Source organism: Sphaeramia orbicularis, chromosome 24 (assembly GCF_902148855.1).
Source record: "Sphaeramia orbicularis chromosome 24, fSphaOr1.1, whole genome shotgun sequence".
Classification (NCBI taxonomy): domain Eukaryota; kingdom Metazoa; phylum Chordata; class Actinopteri; order Kurtiformes; family Apogonidae; genus Sphaeramia; species Sphaeramia orbicularis.
Window position 1 is genome coordinate 41,133,418 of NC_043979.1, and position 21,295 is coordinate 41,154,712.

At 36.2% G+C, this 21,295-nt stretch overlaps 1 protein-coding gene across 4 annotated transcripts in view; it reads left to right on the forward strand.

Annotated features, from left to right (window-relative positions):
- Positions 1-21,295, forward strand: part of wasf1 (WASP family member 1) — a 247,721-nt gene that overhangs the window by 91,216 nt on the left and 135,210 nt on the right. For 3 of the 4 annotated variants that reach the window (XM_030127871.1, XM_030127873.1, XM_030127874.1), the window contains exons 2-3: positions 8,192-8,346; positions 10,866-11,000. In XM_030127871.1, coding sequence (XP_029983731.1) covers positions 8,214-8,346; positions 10,866-11,000 — 268 coding nt within the window. In that variant the 5' untranslated portion in view covers positions 8,192-8,213. The remainder of the gene's footprint in view (positions 1-8,191; positions 8,347-10,865; positions 11,001-21,295) is intronic. The other variant, XM_030127872.1, reaches the window with a different exon arrangement.

Genomic DNA, 21,295 nt, shown 5'->3' on the forward strand with positions numbered 1-21,295 from the left:
AAATATTAGGTATATAATATCAAAATTGTAATAAATAAAAACTATACTCAAATATTTGACATAAAAGCATACCTTTACATAGGGTTTTTTTCCCCTAAAAGTGCGGTAATCAAACACGGTTATCATGATAATTAGAATTTCAACGGTAATACTAACCGTCTGCAATTTTACCGCGGTTTATCGTTATACCGGTAATCATTACATCCCTACAAGACAGTAGTCGCTTTTCCATTGGACATCTGCGCAAAACTTTACCGATATTTACTACACGTGGAAAAAACAGACGTGCGAAGTGACAGTTTTTCCATTAAATCACAAATGCGATGATTTGTTTATTTATTATCGCGAGATGACACGAGAAGTCACTCCATAAACATGGCGACAAACGTAAATATGGTCTCGATTTACAGATCGTTACATCCCTAGATGACAGTAATGGGAAAAATAAGTACGTAATTTGGTATTAACGTTGCAGTGTTGCCCAGAGGTCGCATTAACTGAAAATATTCCATCATTGACGGATTTTTTTTTAAAATGACGGAAAATTCTGAAGGCCGTCCGTCATTTTGACAGATTAAAATACTGAGGGTAATCTACTGTTAACCTTTCCTGCTCGGCTCGTCCGACCGTAGTCAGCGAGCACAGGGCAGATTTCCTCCAGGGCCGATGTCGGGGTTCACTCCCTTGCCAGTAGTGGAAGACAGCAGCTTTTATTTATGCATAGTATATCCATGTTAGAACACTTTTTCCTTCTGTCCTCTTACATACTCATACTCAAAACTGACGCTCCCTCACCTTGCTCGACCACTCACACCATACGCACACACCACACACCGCTCTCGCACTTAAAGGAACACACACACACCAATCTCATAACACTACCAAAGAACGTTTTCACACAACACTGTGAACAGAACCTGTTCGCAGAATCACTGGTCTGTCTGTCTCTTATCAAGGCGTCAAAACGTCCATACCAGCCTCCTACCTGTGTAGGACCAACAGCACCACTGTTCACAACTACACTGAATACAACAGCGGTACTGCAGTCACATGACTCACCGTTAGTCCACCTGTAGTAGACCCCCTGTCCAGCTGATGGTGAGTGTGAACATTATCAGTCAGTGTCCAGTCTTGTGTCATTGTTTTGCTGACTTGCTTTGCTGCCAAAATTAGATGCTACTTTGCTAGCGCAAACCATGAAGACAGCTGACTCTCCTTATTTTAAAAGCCCAGTTAATATGATGGCATTGATAAACGCGGTTAAAAAAAGAGGGACTGATGCGGTGAAGGATGACGGACAAGCGAGGAATACGCCAGTGGCATTTGGTGTGTCATACAGGGTGGGGAAGCAAAATTTACAATGAACATTTAGTTGTTTTTTCTCAGCAGGCACTATGTCGATTGTTTTGAAACCAAACATACAGGGGTTGGACAAAATAATGGAAACACCTTCACCTCAAGATGATAATGCCCCAATCCATACAGCTAGAATTGTTAAAGAATGGCATGAGGAACATTCTAATGAAGTTGAGCATCTCGTATGGCCGGCACAGTCCCCAGACCTCAACATTATTGAGCATTTATGGTCAGTTTTAGAGATTCAAGTAAGACGTCGATTTCCACCGCCATCGTCTCTAAAAGAGTTGGAGGGTATTCTAACTGAAGAATGGCTTAAAATTCCTTTGGAAACAATTCACAAGTTGGATGAATCAATACCTCGGAGAACTGAGGCTGTAATTACCGCAAAAGGCGGACCTACACCATATTAAATTATATTTTGTTGATTTTTTAAGGTGTTTCCATTATTTTGTCCAACCCCTGTATATTGATGTCATAATCATACCTAACACTATTATCCATACCTTTTCAGAAACTTTTGCCCATATGAGTAATCAGGAAAGCAAACGTCAAAGAGTGTGTGATTTGCTGAATGCACTCGTCACACCAAAGGAGATTTCAAAACTAGTTGGAGTGTCCATAAAGACTGTTTATAATGGAAAGAAGAGAATGACTATGAGCAAAACTATTACGAGAAAGTCTGGAAGTGGAGGAAGCAACAAAAATACGTACCAAAGCTTTTATTAAAGCTCTCAAATCTAAAATCCTAAAGGATCCAACCAAATCCATGAAAAAAATGGCAATTGAACTTGAGGTAGACAACAAGAGCGTTAGAAATGCAGTAAAATATGATTTGAAGTGAAAATCTTACACAAGAACACCAAAACACTTGTTGACAACAGCAACAAATCCAACTTTAGCAATTTTTGGGAATCATGTTTATGGCCGCCTTCTAGCCCAGATCTAAACCGTCTGGATTCTGCTATTTGGGGCGTTTTAGAACATGCTACCAATAGAACATCACACAGCAATGTTGACTTTCTTAAAGATACTATTAAAGAAGAATGGGAGAAGTTGTCACCCGAATATTTGAGGAACACTTGCGCAAGTTTCAGGAAGCGTGTGAAGGCAGTTATTGAGAAAGAAGGAGGACACATAGAATAAAAACATTTTCTATTATGTCAATTTTCTTGTGGCAAATAAATTCTCATGACTTTCAATAAACTAATTGGTCATACACTGTCTTTCAATCCCTGCCTCAACATATTGATAAATTTTGCTTCCCCACCCTGTATAATTATACGAGTCATGATATCGCGTTGGTTTATCAGCCAGCAGCAACTACAGCTGCTACGTCATTGAGATGTTTTTGAACATTAAATACGAGTAAATATATCTGTTTATCATTAAAAAATAAAAATTTGAAATGACGGATAATAATATGTTATGACGGAATTTTTACAACCCTGTCCGTCAAAATGATGGATAATAAAAATGTTTAGCGCAACCTCTGGTGTTGCCATACTTTCTGCTTGTCCTTATGTTTTTAGTTTTCCGAGACAAACCCGCACCACGTCTTCGGAAATGTTGAGCCTGAGTCTTAAAGGTTAACACAAGAGCAATCGAGTTTACACGTCTACCTTAGCAAGTGGCAAGTCTAGGGTTAACCCTCTATTACCAGGACTGCAGCAGGCTGTGGAAAATGTCAGCATATGTCGGGTCAAGACATGGTCACAATCAGGAAGAGAGTTTGTGTGTGTGCATGTGGGTGGTGAAGTGACTGCGAGAGGAAATAATAAAGAGTCTAAAGAGGAAAGCTGGTGTTATTTTGAAGGTGGGCAGGGATTTTTGGTGCTCTGTTTGGGTTTGTGTCGCAGCAACATCAACCGCACCCCTCATTCAAGCCACTTTAACAAGAGCTCAGAGAGGTGCGAGTTCTTATTCTTTCCTTTTATGGGCATTGATGCCCTCATTTAAGATGCTTCGAAGATGAATCACCTCAACAAAGCCTTTTTACTGGACTCCCTCGCTCTTCCCTCTAACCATCTCAGAGCTGGGCTACTTCCTAGAATAGTCTTCCTTGCCCTACATTTTTATGGATACGGTCAATAATCATGTTTATTCCTCAGTGACGCTAACACCGCTAAGAATATAGCGGGGATATTAAAAGCACCAGACGTCAATTAAAGTTTAATCAGCGCTTCAACAAGGCCTTATCAATGTCAAGCCCCGTCAATCAGGCTGTCCATCTGAGCACCTGATCTCCACATTATTGCGTACATAACCTAATTAAAACCAGCATACAGGAAATAGACAAGGTATTATTAGCATGATTAACTGGTGTTGTTGCACAGAAAGTCATACTGTTAAGATGATATGTTCACTTGCACCCTCCTGATTGTTTTTCTCAGCTCTTGCCTTTCTTTAATATCAATTTAATTTAGCAGTTGGAAAGTGTTGCCATGTGTGATCGGGTAGTTTTTCTATTCTGAAACAACAGCAGACTTATTAACCCATAAAAACCCAAACATACACTGGCGACCAAAATTATTTACAGATATAAAAAGTGAAATACCATCCGATCGATACATGGAAATAATTGTAAAATACAGTTTGTTGTCTTTTCATGGCCATCAGATATGACTCATTTGGACGTTTAGGGGTGCCGTAGTTACCGTGGAAACACCGACATCTTCTACAACATTGATTCACCAGTAAAACCCATGTTATAATTAGTATTATAGTGGATGTAGATGCATTATTTTATATTTTTACATCCTATAACCTTTGAACTTTTATATATTTTATATATATCTCTAGGTCTTTAAGGATTACTTGATTAATGAGCATAGTTGGAATAAGATGATTTTTGTCATTTTAGTATTATTTGAATGGATTTTTATAAGTTTTTGCAAGGTTTTATAGACAGAGGAAAAAAAATTGCTCAAAAGCACCAAAAATTTTTAATAACTTAAGTCACTATTTCTGAAATCCCAAAATAATACACTACTAATCATAGATCAAATACATGTAAATAACTGTAAAATACAGTTTGTCATCTTTTCATGTTCATCAGATATGACCCATTTGGGCATTTAGGGGCGCCCTAGTTACCTTGGAAACACCATCATCTTCTACAACATTGATTCAATGTGTTCTTGTATTTTATTCTTTTATTTTGGTTTTTCCCCTGTAAGTTGCTTTGGAAAAAAGCATCTGCCAAATGCATAAATGTAAATGTAAACTTGAATTTGAACTTTTACGGACATCCATCATGATCAGTAAATCAAATGTAGGAAAATACCAGATTTTCACTTTAGAATAAATTATTCAGCACAATATTAGAATAAATGGTGATAAATCACTTAAGAAAAGTTAAAAAGAGGAAAAAATATATATAATTTGGGGACTGCCACAGAAGTAGGACTGGATCTTTATGGGTAAAGCATGAATAAGTGTGACTTTTGTAAACATATTGTCTTTGTCTTCGTCCTCTGTGTCTTTCGTGGTTCTGCTTTTGGTGTGAATGGAGGAGAAGTGTGCCTTCACAATCCAACACTGCAGCCTTAATGCCATTAGCATGGCTGAGTGGGCAGACAAAGTGCTGAGGTATGTTAGCCAGGCTATGCATGATGAAAAGGACAAGACAGCGCTAAGGCAGTGAAACAGATGAGACAACATAGCTGTTAGCAATGTCAAAACACTACTTCCCTGACGTTTTTGTTGCATTTTGTATCCCAGTTCACAGGCTCCCGTGTAATTATACATCTGACGCTGAATTCCCTACCCATGTGCCCTTTTTACCCTTCAACCCACGCCATTTTCTATAATCTCTCTATCCCTCATACACCCGGGATTTTCCATTGTGATAATTCTTCTTAACCCTTTATTTGGCAACTGACCATTTCTGGTAATTTCCGCATACATTACAAGAAAGTGACGGGAACAGTAAGAGTGAGGAAGAGTGAGTCACCAATCTCAGGTCCAATGTGGTCTCCAGGGTCTGTAAGGTCCACCTCTGCATGAATAGTGAGTGGACCTGCTTTGTTTGGTACCATGAAGTAATGGTACTAATGTAAGGAATGATGTTCAAAGGGAGAATGTGGATGTGGACAGGGGTCTGGATCTGCACTGATGTGGGTCTAATGTTCTAAAAGTGATGTTCTGAACAGAGGCGATTTCTCACAGACTGGAAGGGAAGCTCGGGTTCCCCTAAAATTACGAAAATGAAATGGTTAAATATGTTCGGTTGTGTTGACATTTCATTGACTCCAAATGTGTTAGAACACGTTCATCTCACAGACGAGTTCGTTCAGAATCACAAATGAACAGACTCCATGTTGTTCACTTCTCCTCCATTCCCGTTGTGCTGTTTTCTCATTCGATCTCTGCTCAGTGCATTTGTCCGTAGACACTCAGCATCCATGCACTTCAATGGGACTGAATGGAACAGTTTTTTTCATTGTCTCAAAACTGGACGGTAATTGGATAAATGCCATGATGTTGTCCCGCCCCTGGACGCTTGGCGTCTCTGGGGGTGAATGGAGCTGTGGGCAGAGCTCAGCTGGGCTGGACGCCGGGCTTCCACGTATTGATTGGAGGATCAGTCAAAAGGCTGAATCCCGTTTGATTGACAGGTATTTTGAGATCTACTCCTTCACTGACACAGTTCAGTTTAATACCGTCGCACATTCTGCTGTGAAATCAATAGAGAAACCACTACGAAATTACTTGTTCATTTCTTGCACTGTAAATAAAACACACTCATTGTACTTCCTTGTTTCTATTTAACATAGTTTCAATAGTTTGGATTTTTTTGACCATGATTTCTATATGATAAAAAATTTGGAAAAATTTCACAAAAGTAATAAAGTCTCATGTCCTCAATAACACACCGAGGTTGAAATGTTGTATTTCAGAGTAAATTCAATTAGAAAATTAGAAAATGATTTCATTACATGTTGGGAAAAAAAGGTCAAAGATCAAATTTTTAATGAATTAAAAAAAAAAAAAAAAATTCCCCCATTTACTTATAATCGGCAAAATTTCAAATGTCTGTAGCAGCAAAACTATTATTTGAATTCTTACCAAATTTGGTTTATAGATTGCCAGTGACCCAGAATAGATGTCCTTATCGTTTGTAAAAAGTAGGTCAAAGTTTAAATTTTTTATGAATTTTTTAGAAGCTTTTTTCTTCTTCCATTTACTTATAATGGGTGAAATTTGACGTCTATAAAAACATCAATTTTTTTTTCACTTTACTTCAAACTTGGCATATATATAGAGGCAGTTGATATGATGACATCAGCTGGATCGATGCCAAAATAAGCTGCAATACGTGCGAGGGGTGGGGTTGTTGTGCCTGGAACAACTTGTTTATATTTACTTGTTGGTTTTTTTTTTACCATGCTTTTCTACATCATAAAAAATTTTGAAAAATTGCACAAAAATAATAAAGTCTCATGTCCTCAATAACATACTGAGGTTGAAATGTTGTATTTCAGAGTAAATTCAATTAGAAAATTAGAAAATGATTTCATTACATTTTGGGAAAAATGGGTCAAAGTTCAAATTTTTTTATGAATTTTTTAAATCTTTTTTTCCCCCATTTACTTATAATCGGCAAAATTTCAAATGTCTGTAGCAGCAAAACTATTATTTGAATTCATACCAAATTTGGTTTATAGATTGCCAGTGACCCAGAATAGATGTCCTTGTAGTTTGGGAAAAGTAGGTCAAAGTTTAAATTTTAAATGAATTTTTAAAATCTTTTCTCTTCTTGTATTCTCTTGTAATGGGTGAAATTTCATGTCTATAAAAACATCATTTTTTTTTCAATTCACTTAAACTTGGGACATATATAGAGGCAGTTGATATGATGACATCAGCTGGACTGATGCCAAAATAAGCTACAATACATACAAGGGGCGGCGTTATTTGTGCCTGGCACCACTTGTTTATATTTACTTGTTGGATTTTTTTTTACCATGCTTTTCTACATCATAAAAAATTTAGAAAAATTTCACAAAAGTAATAAAGTCTCATGTCCTCAATAACACACCGAGGTTGAAATGTTGTATTTCAGAGTAAATTCAATTAGAAAATTAGAAAATGATTTCATTATATTTTGGGAAAAATGGGTCAAAGTTCAAATTTTTTATGCATTTTTTAAAATCTTTTTTTCCCCCCATTTACTTATAATCGGCAAAATTTCAAATGTCTGTAGCAGCAAAACTATTATTTGAATTCATACCAAATTTGGTTTATAGCTTGCCAGTGACCCAGAATAGATGTCCTTATAGTTTGGGAAAAGTAGGTCAAAGCTTAAATTTTAAATGAATTTTTAAAATCTTTTCTCTTCTTGTTATTCTCTTGTAATGGGTGAAATTTCACGCCTATAAAAACATCAATTTTTTTTCGCTTTACTTCAAACTTGGCATATATATAGAGGCAACTGATATGATGACATCAGCTGGATCAATGCCAAAATAAGCTGCAATACGTGCGAGGGGTGGGGTTATTTGTGCCTGGCACCACTTGTTTATATTTACTTGTTGGATTTTTTTTGACCATGCTTTTCTACATCATAAAAAATTTAGAAAAAATTCACAAAAGTAATAAAGTCTCATGTCCTCAATAACACACCGAGGTTGAAATGTTGTATTTCAGAGTAAATTCAATTAGAAAATTAGAAAAGCAATCGTCTAACCACCGCTCTCTCCATCCTCTTATCTGTCTTGTTATAGCAGGGACAGAATTCACAAGGTCTTTAGCAAGGCAAAGTGCTAATGAATTTATGTCCACTTTCTCCCCCCTCCTCCCTCCCTCCTTCCTTTCAACTCTTCTAAACTAGGTAGCGGTGCTGCAGCAGAAGGATGCCGCTGGTGAAGCGCACCATTGAGCCCAGGCACCTGTGCCACACAGTGCTGCCAAGGAACATCAAGAATGAGCTGGAGTGTGTGACTAACATCTCCTTGGCCAACGTCATCCGCCAGCTCAGCAGCCTCAGTCAGTAACACACACACACACACACACACACAGATTAGGAACTGCACACACACTGTACATGCTATACAAGTCAATTAGAAAGAGTCTGAGTCAGCTAATCCCTGCTTGTCAGTCAGTTTTAGTTCTTTTCTGCTTATTTCTGTTAGGACAAATTTAACCATTGTTCTCTTTCAAGCACAGGTTTCATTATATTTCTGGGGAAGGACAGCAAAGTTTGCGAAGAAACTTTGTAATAAGTAGAGAAATATACTTATGATTGCTGAGCAACCATGTGAATCCTTTCAAGGCTGCAAAAGCTGAAGAGCCTGTTCTGGCTAATGAAGCACACTGAGCTATAATCAAAATCATTGGCTTGATTAAACTGGGATACACACTGGAGTCTAATGAAACCTTTATGAAATATATTGTGATCAAGTCTTGACATTTACTGCCGGAAATCTGGGCTCCAGCTTTCTTTGGCAACTCTGTTATCGAAGAACTTTAATAAAACATGTTCAGAAGTCACAACCCTATCAGAGTAAACATCTTAGAACATCAGAGCCCAAGTTATTTAAAGTCACCACTGACCATATCCGCCTAAGACCCAGAAAAGTTACAGTTTGGGCTTTTTTTATTACCCCGCCCCCTGAAGGGGAGGCAAGGGCTATTGTTTTTGGTACAGTTCGTTTGATGGTTAACACTCTAGCAGCAAAACTATTGGTTGAATTCCTACCAAATTGGGTTTATAGATTGCTAGTAACCCAGAATATATATGATTATATTTTGGGAGAAATAGGTCAAAGTTCCAGTTTTTTATGAATTTTTAAAATCTTTTTTTTTCCATTTACTTATAATGGGCAAAATTTCACATGTCTGTACCAGCAAAACCGTTGGTTGTATTCATACCAAATTGGGTTTATAGATTACCAGTGACCCAGAATAGATGTGATTGTATTTTGGAAAAAGTCGGTCAAAGTTCAAATTTTTTATGAAGTTAATTTTTTTTTTTTCCCCCATATACTTATAATGGGCAAAATTTCAAATGTGTGTAGCAGCAAAACTATTGATTGAATTCAAATCAAATTGGGTTTATAGATTGCCAGTGATCCAGAATAGATCTGATCATATTTTGGGAAAAGTAGGTCAAAGTTCAAATTTTTCATGAATTTTTACAATCTTTTTTTTCCCCCATTTACTTATAATGGGCAAAATTTCAAATGTCTGTAGCAACAAAACTACTGGTTAAATTCATACCAAATTGGGTTTATATATTGCCAGTGACCCAGAATAGCTCTGATTATATTTTGGGAAAAGTAGGTCAAAGTTCAATTTTTTTTTTTAGTTTTTACAATCTTTGTTTTTCTCCCATTTACTTACAATGGGCAAAATTTCAAATGTGTGTAGCAGCAAAACTATTGGTTGAATTCATACCAAATTTGGTTTATAGATTACCAGTGACCCAGAATAGATGTGTTTGTATTTTGGGAGAAGTAGGTCAAAATTCCAATTTTTTTGTGAATTTTGTAAATCTCTTTTTTTTTTTCCCCATTTACTTAGAATGGGCAAAATTTCACATTTCTGTAGCAGCAAAATTATTGGTTGAATTCATACCAAACTGGGTTTATAGATTGTCAGTGACCCAGAATAGCTCTGATTATATTTGGGAAAAGTAGGTCAAAGTTCAAATTTTTTTTGAATTTTTAAAATCTTTTTTCTCCCATTTACTTATAATGGGCAAAATTCCAAATGTCTATAAAAACATCAATTTTGTTTCAATTTACATCAAACTTGCCACACCAATTGATATGATGACATCAGCACACTCAGACATGATGACATCAGCTGGATCGATGCCAAAATAAGCTACAATACATGTGAGGGGTGGGGTTTGTTGAGCCTGGCACCACTTGTTTGTTTTTTAGTTTTTTTTTTTTACTTCTTTTTATTGGGGTTTTTCAAGCACAAGTACATTTCAGATAAGTTACAGTGAGATGCATATGTCTATACAATAAGTTTCCAAAGAAGAAAGTAGAAGATGACTGAGTAAATAAATGCGCACATAACATACACACCAAACCAAACTCAAAAACAACACACACATAGAGGATGTCATATGCTCCGTTATATGTTTTTTTTTGGACATTGTTTCTGAAGTAAAGCTGTGAAACTCTTGTCCCCTGCAGAGGACAAAAATACATTACTGGGTCTTAGGAGGATATTTTCCAACCTCTTAACATCAGAAATGAACTGAACTGTAAGAATTTTTAGTTGACTTTTTAATGGTAAATTGATGTTCATGATGGGCTATCCAGAGGAATCAAACTATTAAATAAATGAAAGTGTTGTGGAGCATAACTGAGATTTGTAGCATAGAAAATTGAAATTATTCCACCCAAAAACTAATGTCACTTTGAAGGTGTTGAGTGAACATTAGATAGAAACTGTCATTTCAGCCGCTCTCTGTTTTACAGGCGTGAAAACAAATGGAATGCTCATTCTGTGCCTGTGTTTTTTGTTCATGTGTGTGTGTAATCGTGCAGGTAAATATGCAGAAGACTTGTTTGGAGAGCTGTTCAATGAGGCCCACTCCTTCTCTTTCCGGGTCAACTCTCTACAGGAGCGTGTGGACCGCCTCTCCATCAGCGTCACACAGCTGGACCCCAAAGAAGAAGAATGTGAGTACTTCAACCGCACGCATTAAGACCATTTTATTTCTGCCTTTGCTTTAACCCATAAAGACCCAGTGTTACTTTTGTGACACTTACCAAATGATTTTTTTTCTCTCTATTTAACATTTCCTAAGTGATTTGTCACCATTTATTATAATGTTATCCAATACAGTTTTCACTTTTCACTGTAAATCATGTATTTTCCTATATTTAATTTCCTATACTTTATTTAGGTGTTCATGAAAACTCAGTAAATTCAAAGGTCATTAGATCAAAACGGAGAAAAATCAGAAAAAAAAGTAATAATAATAATGGATTAGATTTTATATAGCGCTTTGAGGGTTATTACATCAGAAACAGACAAAACTGAAGAAAAAGTGACTTTTTCAGTAAATTATATCATTAACAGAACATAAAATAAAATGTGTGTCACATCACATTACATCACATTCTTTTCATTTTAATCAAAAATGTAAAAATTTAATTGCCTTCACAACTCTTCTAGCTCATAGACTAATACTAAAATGGAAAGATAGACAACCTTCAACATTCAAATCTTGGTTTCTAGATCTTTTACATCATCAAACATTGGAAAAAAATCAGATATTCTATAAGAGGATGTGCCAGTAAGTTTTTCAGTACCTGGCAACCTGTTCTGAATCACATAAAAAATGTAGATCCCTCACTTATTCCACAATAGTCTTATTAAGTCTGTGACTAATATCTGTATTCCTTATTTATTTATTATTTTTATTGTCAATTATCCTTTGTTTTATTTTTTATTTATTTTTTTTTTTTTGTGCAACAGAGTGGGAATGTTCATGGGTTTGGGTTTAAAAACAAAAAAAGAACAATGACTGTATTATATTTTTCTGTGACTTGATATGTAATAAAAAACACTTTGAACAAAAAATAAGTGCGTCCATCCACCGTCATTGATCCAACTCCATGGGTTTTACTGGTGAATCAACGTTGTAGAACAGGGCTGTCAAACTCATTTTGGTTCAGGGGCCATATTTAGCCCAATTTGATCTCAAGCGGGCCAGACCAGTAAAATAACAACTTGATAATTTATAAATAATGACAAATCCAAGTTTTTTCTTTTTGTTTTAGTACAAAAAAACCCCAATTAAATTATGAAAATATTTACATTTAACTAAAAAAAAAAAAAAAAAGGAAAAACCTGAAAAAACAGAAATTTCATTTGAAAAATTAGTGCAGTTTTAAAAATATTATGCCTCAACTTATTATTTATACATGTACATTACACACAATGTTACATAAACATTTGGTAACAGGCAGAATATTGCTGAAATTCTGGAGTTTGGAACTAAAATTTGAACAATTTCGACAATATTGCATCTCTTATTATTAACACAGTAACAGGCAGAATATTATTAAAACTGCCCATTTTGGGTTGTTCATCTTTGGTTTTATTTATGTATTTTTTTTGCATTTGATTGTGAAAGAATAGTTTTGTAAATGTTAATACACAGGTGTCAAACATGCGGCCCGGGGGCCAAATCCGGCCCGCCAAAGGGTCCAATCCGGCCCCTCGGATGAATTTGTGAAATGCAAAAATTATAATGAAGATGTTAACAATCAAGGATGTTTAAATCATTTTAGGTCAGTTCAATCTTAAGTGGGTCAGACCAGTAAAATACAATCATAACAACCTATAAATAATGAAAAACACTAATTTTTTGTCTTTTTTTTTAAATGTAAAAAAAGTAAAATTACACAAAAATGTTTATATTTACAGACAATCCTTTTACAAAAAATGTGAATAACCTGAAAAAATATGAACAATTTGAAATATCGTAAGAGACATATGCAGAATTGTACCAATATTCTGCCTGTTACCAAATATTTTGTGTATTTGTAAATCCACTATGATCTGTAAGTTGTGATGCACATGAATAAATGATAAACTAAGGTGTAATATTGTTAAAATTGCACTTATTTTTCTTTAGAATTTTCAGGTTTTTCATATTTGTTCATGCTATGTTCAAGTACAGTTCGTAGATGTAAACATTTTCATTACGGAATTTTACTTTTTTCACTCAACAACATAGAGAAAACTTTGGTGTTGACATTATTTATAAGTTCTTATCCTATTATTTTATTATTTGACTGGTCCGGCCCACTTTAGATCATATTAGGCTAAATGTGGCCCCTGAACTAAAATGAGTTTGACACCCCTGTGTTAAAGGTCCCATATTATGCAAATCTCACTTTGTGACAGTTTTCTTATAGTAGTGTGTGTTGCAGTAGCCTCATTATGAGGTTAGAATTTGAAAACTGTCTGTTTTCTCCTGCCTTGCTACACCACATTTAGTGAAAATGCCTGCTCAAACGGCCGAGTTTGAGTTGGGTCCGCTTATGACGACATAAGCGGATTTAACTCCTCCCCCTGACTGTGCCCCCACCCTGCATAAAAAGGTGAGCCCCACCCTGGCAAAGTACCTCTTGGACAACAAACATGGCGAAGGCGAGACACGCAAGTTGTGGTGTTGTTGGCTGCACACACCAACACAATAGTTTATTTTTGCTCCCCACTTCCGAGCCTCTCCGTAAAAAGTGGCTGGATTATATCTTTGATGGTCATGTACCAAACAACATTCCCAAACGCTTGTATGTGTGTGCCCGGCATTTCACGGACGAGTGTTTTTTAACATGGGCCCATACAGCTCCGGGTTAGCACAAAGACTCCGAATCCAGAAGGACGCAGTACCAACGCTTCGTGACCCAAGTACAAGTGTGGGAGATGTAAGTTCTTCTCATTTTTTTGTATCTTTACTGCATAACCCTACATTACGGATAAGCTGGTGGTTGGTGATGTGTACGTCTAACGTTAGCATGGCAGCTAACATAGCTCGGTTACTGCTGCCAACGTTTGCGTCCCCGTTAACATGCAAGAGCTGATAATATCAAGAGACATTCAACAGAACTACTTTGAACACGGGCCTTTTGTGGTTGGCATCAGTATAGTTAGCATCAAGCTTGTTAGTAGCTGCCTGCATTAGTGGCGGCAGGCGTCTTTCCGTGTCAGGTCCACGAACCTGACACAACACCGCCGTTTTCCGTCGGGGCTCAATCACGCCTCAAGGCAAAGAAAGCCAGTGTTTGGAAAGACGTTCTGTCTGAAACAGAACTGTCTCATCTGGGTCGAACTGGTATGGCTGAACTACTGCATCCCGACAAGCCATGGCTTCACAGTCAACATTAGCGTGTAGTACCGCTAGCGTAAGCCGCGTCCTCTCCCAGAGAGGGGAGGGGGAGTGGGCGTGGACAGATGCGTTCATTTGCGTACCCGGAAGCAGGCCCAGAAACAGCCTGTTCTGAGGAGGGCTGGTGAGAGGGACTTTTTCGACCGCTGAAACTCCAAACAAAGGATGATTTTGGGGCGAACAAACTTAAATACTATGTTTTTGGGCTTCTGAGACCTATATGACGTGACTGAAAAATAACATAATATGGGACCTTTAATATTTTCACAGTGTAATGTTGTTGTTTTTTTCACTTAAACTTTTTCCACATAATTTTTCACAAAGAAAATTTGTAGTTGTCAATATTTATGGGTTATTGTGTTGTTATTTTTACTAGATATCACATTGGTCTGTATGTGGAACCTGAACCAAAATGAGTTAGACAACCTGGACTGTTCAGGTTCATTTTTGCACTTTCATCCCACGGGCCGGAATTGAACCTTTGGTGGGCCAGATTTGGCCCCCGGGCCGCATGTTTGACACCTGTGTTGTAGAAGATGTGTTTCCATGGTAACTACGGAGCCTCTGAACATCCAAATGGCTCATATCTGATGACCACGAAAAGACGAAAAACTGCATTTTACACCAATTATTTACACATATTGATACAATTAGTGGATCAACAGGTATTAAACACTTTAGATCAGTAGACGCTTTTGTGCGATGGTGGTATTTTTGGGTCTTTATGGGTTAAACCTTTCCTGCAATCACACCGTCGCCTCACCTGCTGTGTATGTGTATATGTGCACTAAACTTGAAGTGCACTTGTGTCGTTTTGTTAGTGTATGTGTGCGTTTGTGTGCATTTGTGTGTGTGTGTGTGAGAGCTATGTGACAGACCTCGGCTGTCTCCCACCTCCAGTGTTAATGGCTGTTATTAGAGGAACAGGCAGCTATGAGATGGTGTCATTTTTCACCCCCTATAGAACAAATCCCAGCTTCTATTAGAAACATTCTGCCGGAGTTTCACTTGGGTTGGATGCTAGTTCACCCAGTAAAGGCCTTTTTCTTTGTGAGAGGGGGGGAATTGAATCTATGGTCAGGCTGTATCTGTTGTGAGCAATAATATAAAAGGAATGCGATAATCGGCCGGACTGTCGGGTAAGCTAGGTTATCCTGAGAAAGAAAGAGAGAGAGAAAGTAAGAGTAAGCTTTCGGAGAGTGCAGTGGGTGCAAAGTGAAAGAGAGAGAGAGAATCACAGCAGTGTAATACCATGCTCCGAGGCGTCGTATCGATTTCCCATGGCCCAGCGGTGTGTTTACGGCTTTGCACAATGCTACTCTAACTGCTTCCCTGTCACTGACATGGACACAGTAAAATGTTCACGAGACTGCACTCACCGCTTATGACGCTGCGTCTGGATGCGAGCAAAGACGTTCCTACGCACCTTTTATAAGGCAATGAATTGTCTGCTACTTTTTTTTTTTTTTTGCAGTGTCATGGGTTTGGTTTTAAACACAGTCAATGAATTGAGTTTCTCACGCCCAGATTACTCATAGATTACTCATTCTAATCTTTTTAAATGTGTGTGTCACCATTTTTTTCCCCCGTCTTTTGGTTTTTTCTGTACTTGGAGGATCCCATCTCATATATTCAGGGTTCCCACGGGGTCTTAACCCATAAAAACCCAAACTATCTGGTAGGGATGGGAATCGGGAACCGGTTCTTTTTTGAAAACCGGTTCCCAGTAGCTCGATTCCTTGGAATCGTTTGCCTGCCTGCTTATCGATTCTGCCTTCGTTGTGCATGCACGATGACGTCACACGTACGCTGCATTGTTTTGGTCAGAACGTAGCTAACGTGGCATTGAGGCAGAAACGGTCTAAAAAGACGACACTAGGTCCACTTACTTGGAACACTGTCAAAGTTTCCATGTCTTCAAAAGGGTGGAATCCCTCCAATATGTTCAAACATTTGTCCACAGCATGTGATTCATTTACAGGAATGTCACGTATTTGATACACAGCGGCGATTGTGAATGTAGCGGCAAAGGGAACGCCGGGCCAGTTCCGGTTCCGGTGCAGGGAACAAACGTTGTAACTCCTCAAACACAAATTTCCGAAGGTAAGAAGGGAAAGGAAATGAGGTGCACAACAACGGGAGACAAGCCGAGCCGAGTCGAACCAGTTCCATGTAGTAGAAATGCGGCAATAGAGGAATTAGTAAAGAGTGTTTAGTTTCACTTTCACCGTACGCCCCCACCCCCGCGTTGTCTGTTATTATTTGTACATACTGTATATGTTAGATTTTCTGTGCAGAGATGGAAATATTAAAGACAGTTAATGCAAACACACCTGTTTGTACTCTTTTATTCCCTCACCCAATGACAATCGATAAGGAATCGGATCGATAAGCTATATCGATAATGGAATCGGAATCATTAAATTCTTAACGATTCCCATCCCTACTATCTGGTCATGTAAACTGTTTAATACCTGTTGATCCACTAATTCTATCAATACATGTAAATAATTGGTGTAAAATACAGTTTGTCATCTTTTCATGGTCATCAAATGAAGGTTATCGTTAATGAAAACTAATGAAATGACGAAAACTAATGAAATGACGACAACTGGAATTGAAAAAACATTTTCGCTAACTGAAATTAATAAAAACTATAATTAAAAGAAAAAAAGGATAACTAACTGAAACTGTATTGTGAGCTTGCAAAACTAACTAAAACGTATAAAAATTATGGATAAAATTCCCTTCGTTTTCATCTTTGTCAATGTCGGATTGATACGAAATCGATTTATTTCACTCTAGCAATTTAAGCTAGCGGCACCATACGACACTTCACGATCCGTCGCTTGTCTTTTAGTCGTCTTCTGGTCCCCACTCTACCTGGAAACATGCAGACTAAAGTTGGGAGAAAGCAGCAGAGTCCTGTCTGGGATTTATTTGAATACGACGGCGAAGAAGATAAAAGATATGAAAAAGTAATACTAAAACTAAGCATTTAAAAAAAATTAAAACTGATTAAAAAAAAAAAAAACCCAACAACTAGCAAACCTGTTCTAAAAACTAATTAAAACTAACTGAATTAGAGAAAAAAAAAAGTCCAAACTAAATAAAACTAAACTATAATGAAAAATCCAAAACTTTTATAATCTTGCATCAGATATGACCCATTTGGATGTTCAGAGGCTCCGTAGTTACCATGGAAACACCGTCATCTTCTACAACATTGATTCACCAGTAAAACCCATGGAGTTGGATCAATGACAGTGGATGGAGACACTGGGTTTATGTTCAGTTAATGATAGATTTTACTGAAAAAGTCACTTTTACTTAAATTTTCTCTGTATTTAATACAATAACTCTAAACTTTAATCTGACCTTTTATGAACATCTACATGATCAGTGAATTAAATATAGAAAAGTACCTCATTTACACTGAAAAAATCCAAAATACAGAGCATAATATTAGAATAAATGGTGAGAAGTCACTAAAGAAAGGGTAAAAATAGAAAAAAAATTGGGTCTTTCTGGGTTAAAATGGTCACATGACTGTATATTAACTCCCCTCCATTGGCTGAACTGAACCAGTCCATTACAGTGAATCTATTTTAGTATTCTCACAATCTGCCTTTATTATTAACATGTACTGACATATACATCTGTTGTCTGGCTGTCAATTTTCCAGACACTATGATCTATTCACATTATTCTGTCTATATTATACAAGATAGATTGAAAGTTTATCTTATTTTGTGTGATTTAACCCATAAAGACTCAAACATCCACTGTCAACTAAAAGCATCTACTGATCTGAACTGTTTAATACTTGTTGATCCAATAATCCTATCAATACATGTAAATAATTGGTGTAAAATACAGTTTTTCATCTTTTCATGGTCATCAGATATGACCCATTTGGACGTTCAGAGGCTCCATAGTTACCATGGAAACACCATCATCTTCTACAACATCGATTCACCAGTAAAAACCATGGAGTTGGATCAATGACAGTGGATGGAGACACTGGGTTTATGTTCAGTTAATGATAGATTTTACTGAAAAAGTCACTTTTTCTTTAGTTTGGTCTGTTTCTGATGTAATAACCCTCAATTTTAATCTGTGCTTTAATGAACATTTACATGATCAGTGAATTAAATATAAGAAAAAACTGATTTTTACTGAATAAAAACAAAATATAGAGGATAATATTACAATAAATGGTGATAAATCACATAAAGGTTCAATACAGAGAAAACTTCATTTGGGAACTGGGACAAAACTTCAGAAAAGAATTTACAAATCTGCATTTCATACCTTAAAATGTCTTTAAAAGTTCTTAAGTTTAATATAGTAGTAATATAGGATTCATTTGGACGTTCAGAGGCTCCATAGTTACCATAGTTAGAGTTGGATCAATGGCAGTGGATGGAGATGCTTGTTTTATGTTCAGTTCATGATATATTTTACTGAAAAAGTCACTTTTTCTTCAGTTTTGTGTGTTTCTGATGTAATAACCCTCAATTCTGATCTGAGCTTTAATGAACATTTACATGATCAGTGAATTAAATATAGAAAAAAAAAACAATTTGGACTGAAAAAACAAAATATAGAGGATAATATTACAATAAATGGTGATAAATCACTTAAAGAGAGAAAACTTCATTTGGGAAGTGGGACAAAACTTCAGAAAAGAATTTACAAATCTGCATTTAATACCTTAAAATGTCTTTAAAAGGTATTAAGTTTAATATAGTAGTAGTATATGACCCATTTGGATGTTCGGAGGCTCCATAGTTACCATGGAAAGACCGTCATCTTCTTCAACATTGATTCACCAGTAAAACCCATGGAGTTGGATCAATGACAGTGGATGGAGATGCTTGTTTTATGTTCAGTTCATGATATATTTTACTGAAAAAGTCACTTTTTCTTCAGTTTTGTGTGTTTCTGATGTAATAACCCTCAATTTTAATCTGTGCTTTAATCAGTATTTACTTGATCAGTGAATTAAATATAGGAAAAAAAAAAAGATTTGTACTGAAAAAACAAAATATAGAGGATAATATTACAATAAATGGTGATAAATCACTTAAAGGTTCAATACAGAGAAAACTTCATTTGGGAACTGGGACAAAACTTCAGAAAAGAATTTACAAATCTGCATTTCATACCTTAAAATGTCTTTAAAAGGTATAAAGTTTAATATAGTAGTAATATAGGATTCATTTGGACGTTCAGAGGCTCCATAGTTACCATGGAAACACCATCATCTTCTACAACATTGATTCACCAGTAAAAACCATGGAGTTGGATCAATGACAGTGGATGGAGACACTGGGTTTATGTTCAGTTAATGATATATATTACTGAAAAAGTCACTTTTTCTTTAGTTTGGTCTGTTTCTGATGTAATAACCCTCAATTTTAATCTGTGCTTTAATGAACATTTACATGATTAGTGAATTAAATATAAGAAAAAACTGATTTTTACTGAATAAAAACAAAATATAGAGGATAATATTACAATAAATGGTGATAAATCACTTAAAGGTTCAATACAGAGAAAACTTCATTTGGGAACTGGGACAAAACTTGAAACTTGAAAAGAATTTACAAATCTGCATTTCATACCTTAAAATGTCTTTAAAAGTTCTTAAATTTAATATAGTAGTAGTATAGGATTCATTTGGATGTTCAGAGGCTCCATAGTTACCATAGTTAGAGTTGGATCAATGACAGTGGATGGAGATGCTTGTTTTATGTTCAATTCATGATATATTTTACTGAAAAAGTCACTTTTTCTTCAGTTTTGTGTGTTTCTGATGTAATAACCCTCAATTCTGATCTGATCTTTAATGAACATTTACATGATCAGTGAATTAAATATAGGAAAAAAACTGATTTTTACTGGAAAAAAAAAACAAAATACAGAGGATAATATTACAATGAATGGTGATAAATCACTTAAAGGTTCAACACAGAGAAAAATTCATTTAGGAAAAGTTCAGACCCAAGCATAGCATTACATTACAGTTTATGTAGACTACAGGGAAATGTTTGAAAATGCAGAATTCCATTAAAAAAAAAAAAAAAAGACGAAAAAGGCTAAATATCACTCCTTTAAATAAAAGGAAAAAGTTCTAGATGCGTCAAATCTCTACTTGTGTGCAGAAGTTCAGTATTTGTTCTTTATTTCCCTCTTTCTGCTGCTTCTTCCTTTCATTTCCTTTGCTTCTTTGTTCCTCTCTTCCTCTTCACCTCACCCTGTCCATGTACTGTTGCTGGTCTAATTAAATAATTGCCTGTGATCTAATTCTGGAAGTCTGTTGTGCAGGGTGTCTGCTGCTAAGTGACTCTGTATTATCCTGCAGAGGTTGAAGAGCGCACACACACATACACACACACACACACACACACACACACACACACACCTTTTCTCTCTTGCATTCATATATTAACTTTTATCTTATTAGATATGAGGCAGGCCAAGCAAAAGTGAGCATCAGGGTCAATTTCTTTTTTCTCTAAAACAATATTTTTTAATTACTCAGCATGGAAGACATCTATCTCCATTTTCTGAAACTGTGTTTATGTAATTTGTACCTGAATAACAACTGGATATATTAGAAAACATATGATAATACAGTGTAAATGAACAGTAAAGGTTGTAATTGAATGTATACAGCGTAAAGTCTAATCTTATATTTCATAATAATCAAATACTATAATGATTTTGAATGGTATTTATGATAAAAAACAGCAGACAGATGTGCATTAAGTATAGTAATGAAACATATGTTGCCAAAGGCTGAAATTTTATCAGTATCTTTGATGATTATTCTGGTGCATCACACTGAACAAACTCATTCACTCCATTACTTTTTTTGGATTCTCACTTCATAGAGGCTCCGTCGTTACCGTGGAAACACCGTCATCTTCTACAACATTGATTCAGCAGTAAAACCCATGGAGTTGGATCAATGACAGTGGATGGAGACGCTTTGTTTATGTTCAGTTAATGATAGATTTGACTGAAAGTCACTTTTTCTTCAGTTTTCTCTGTTTTTGATAT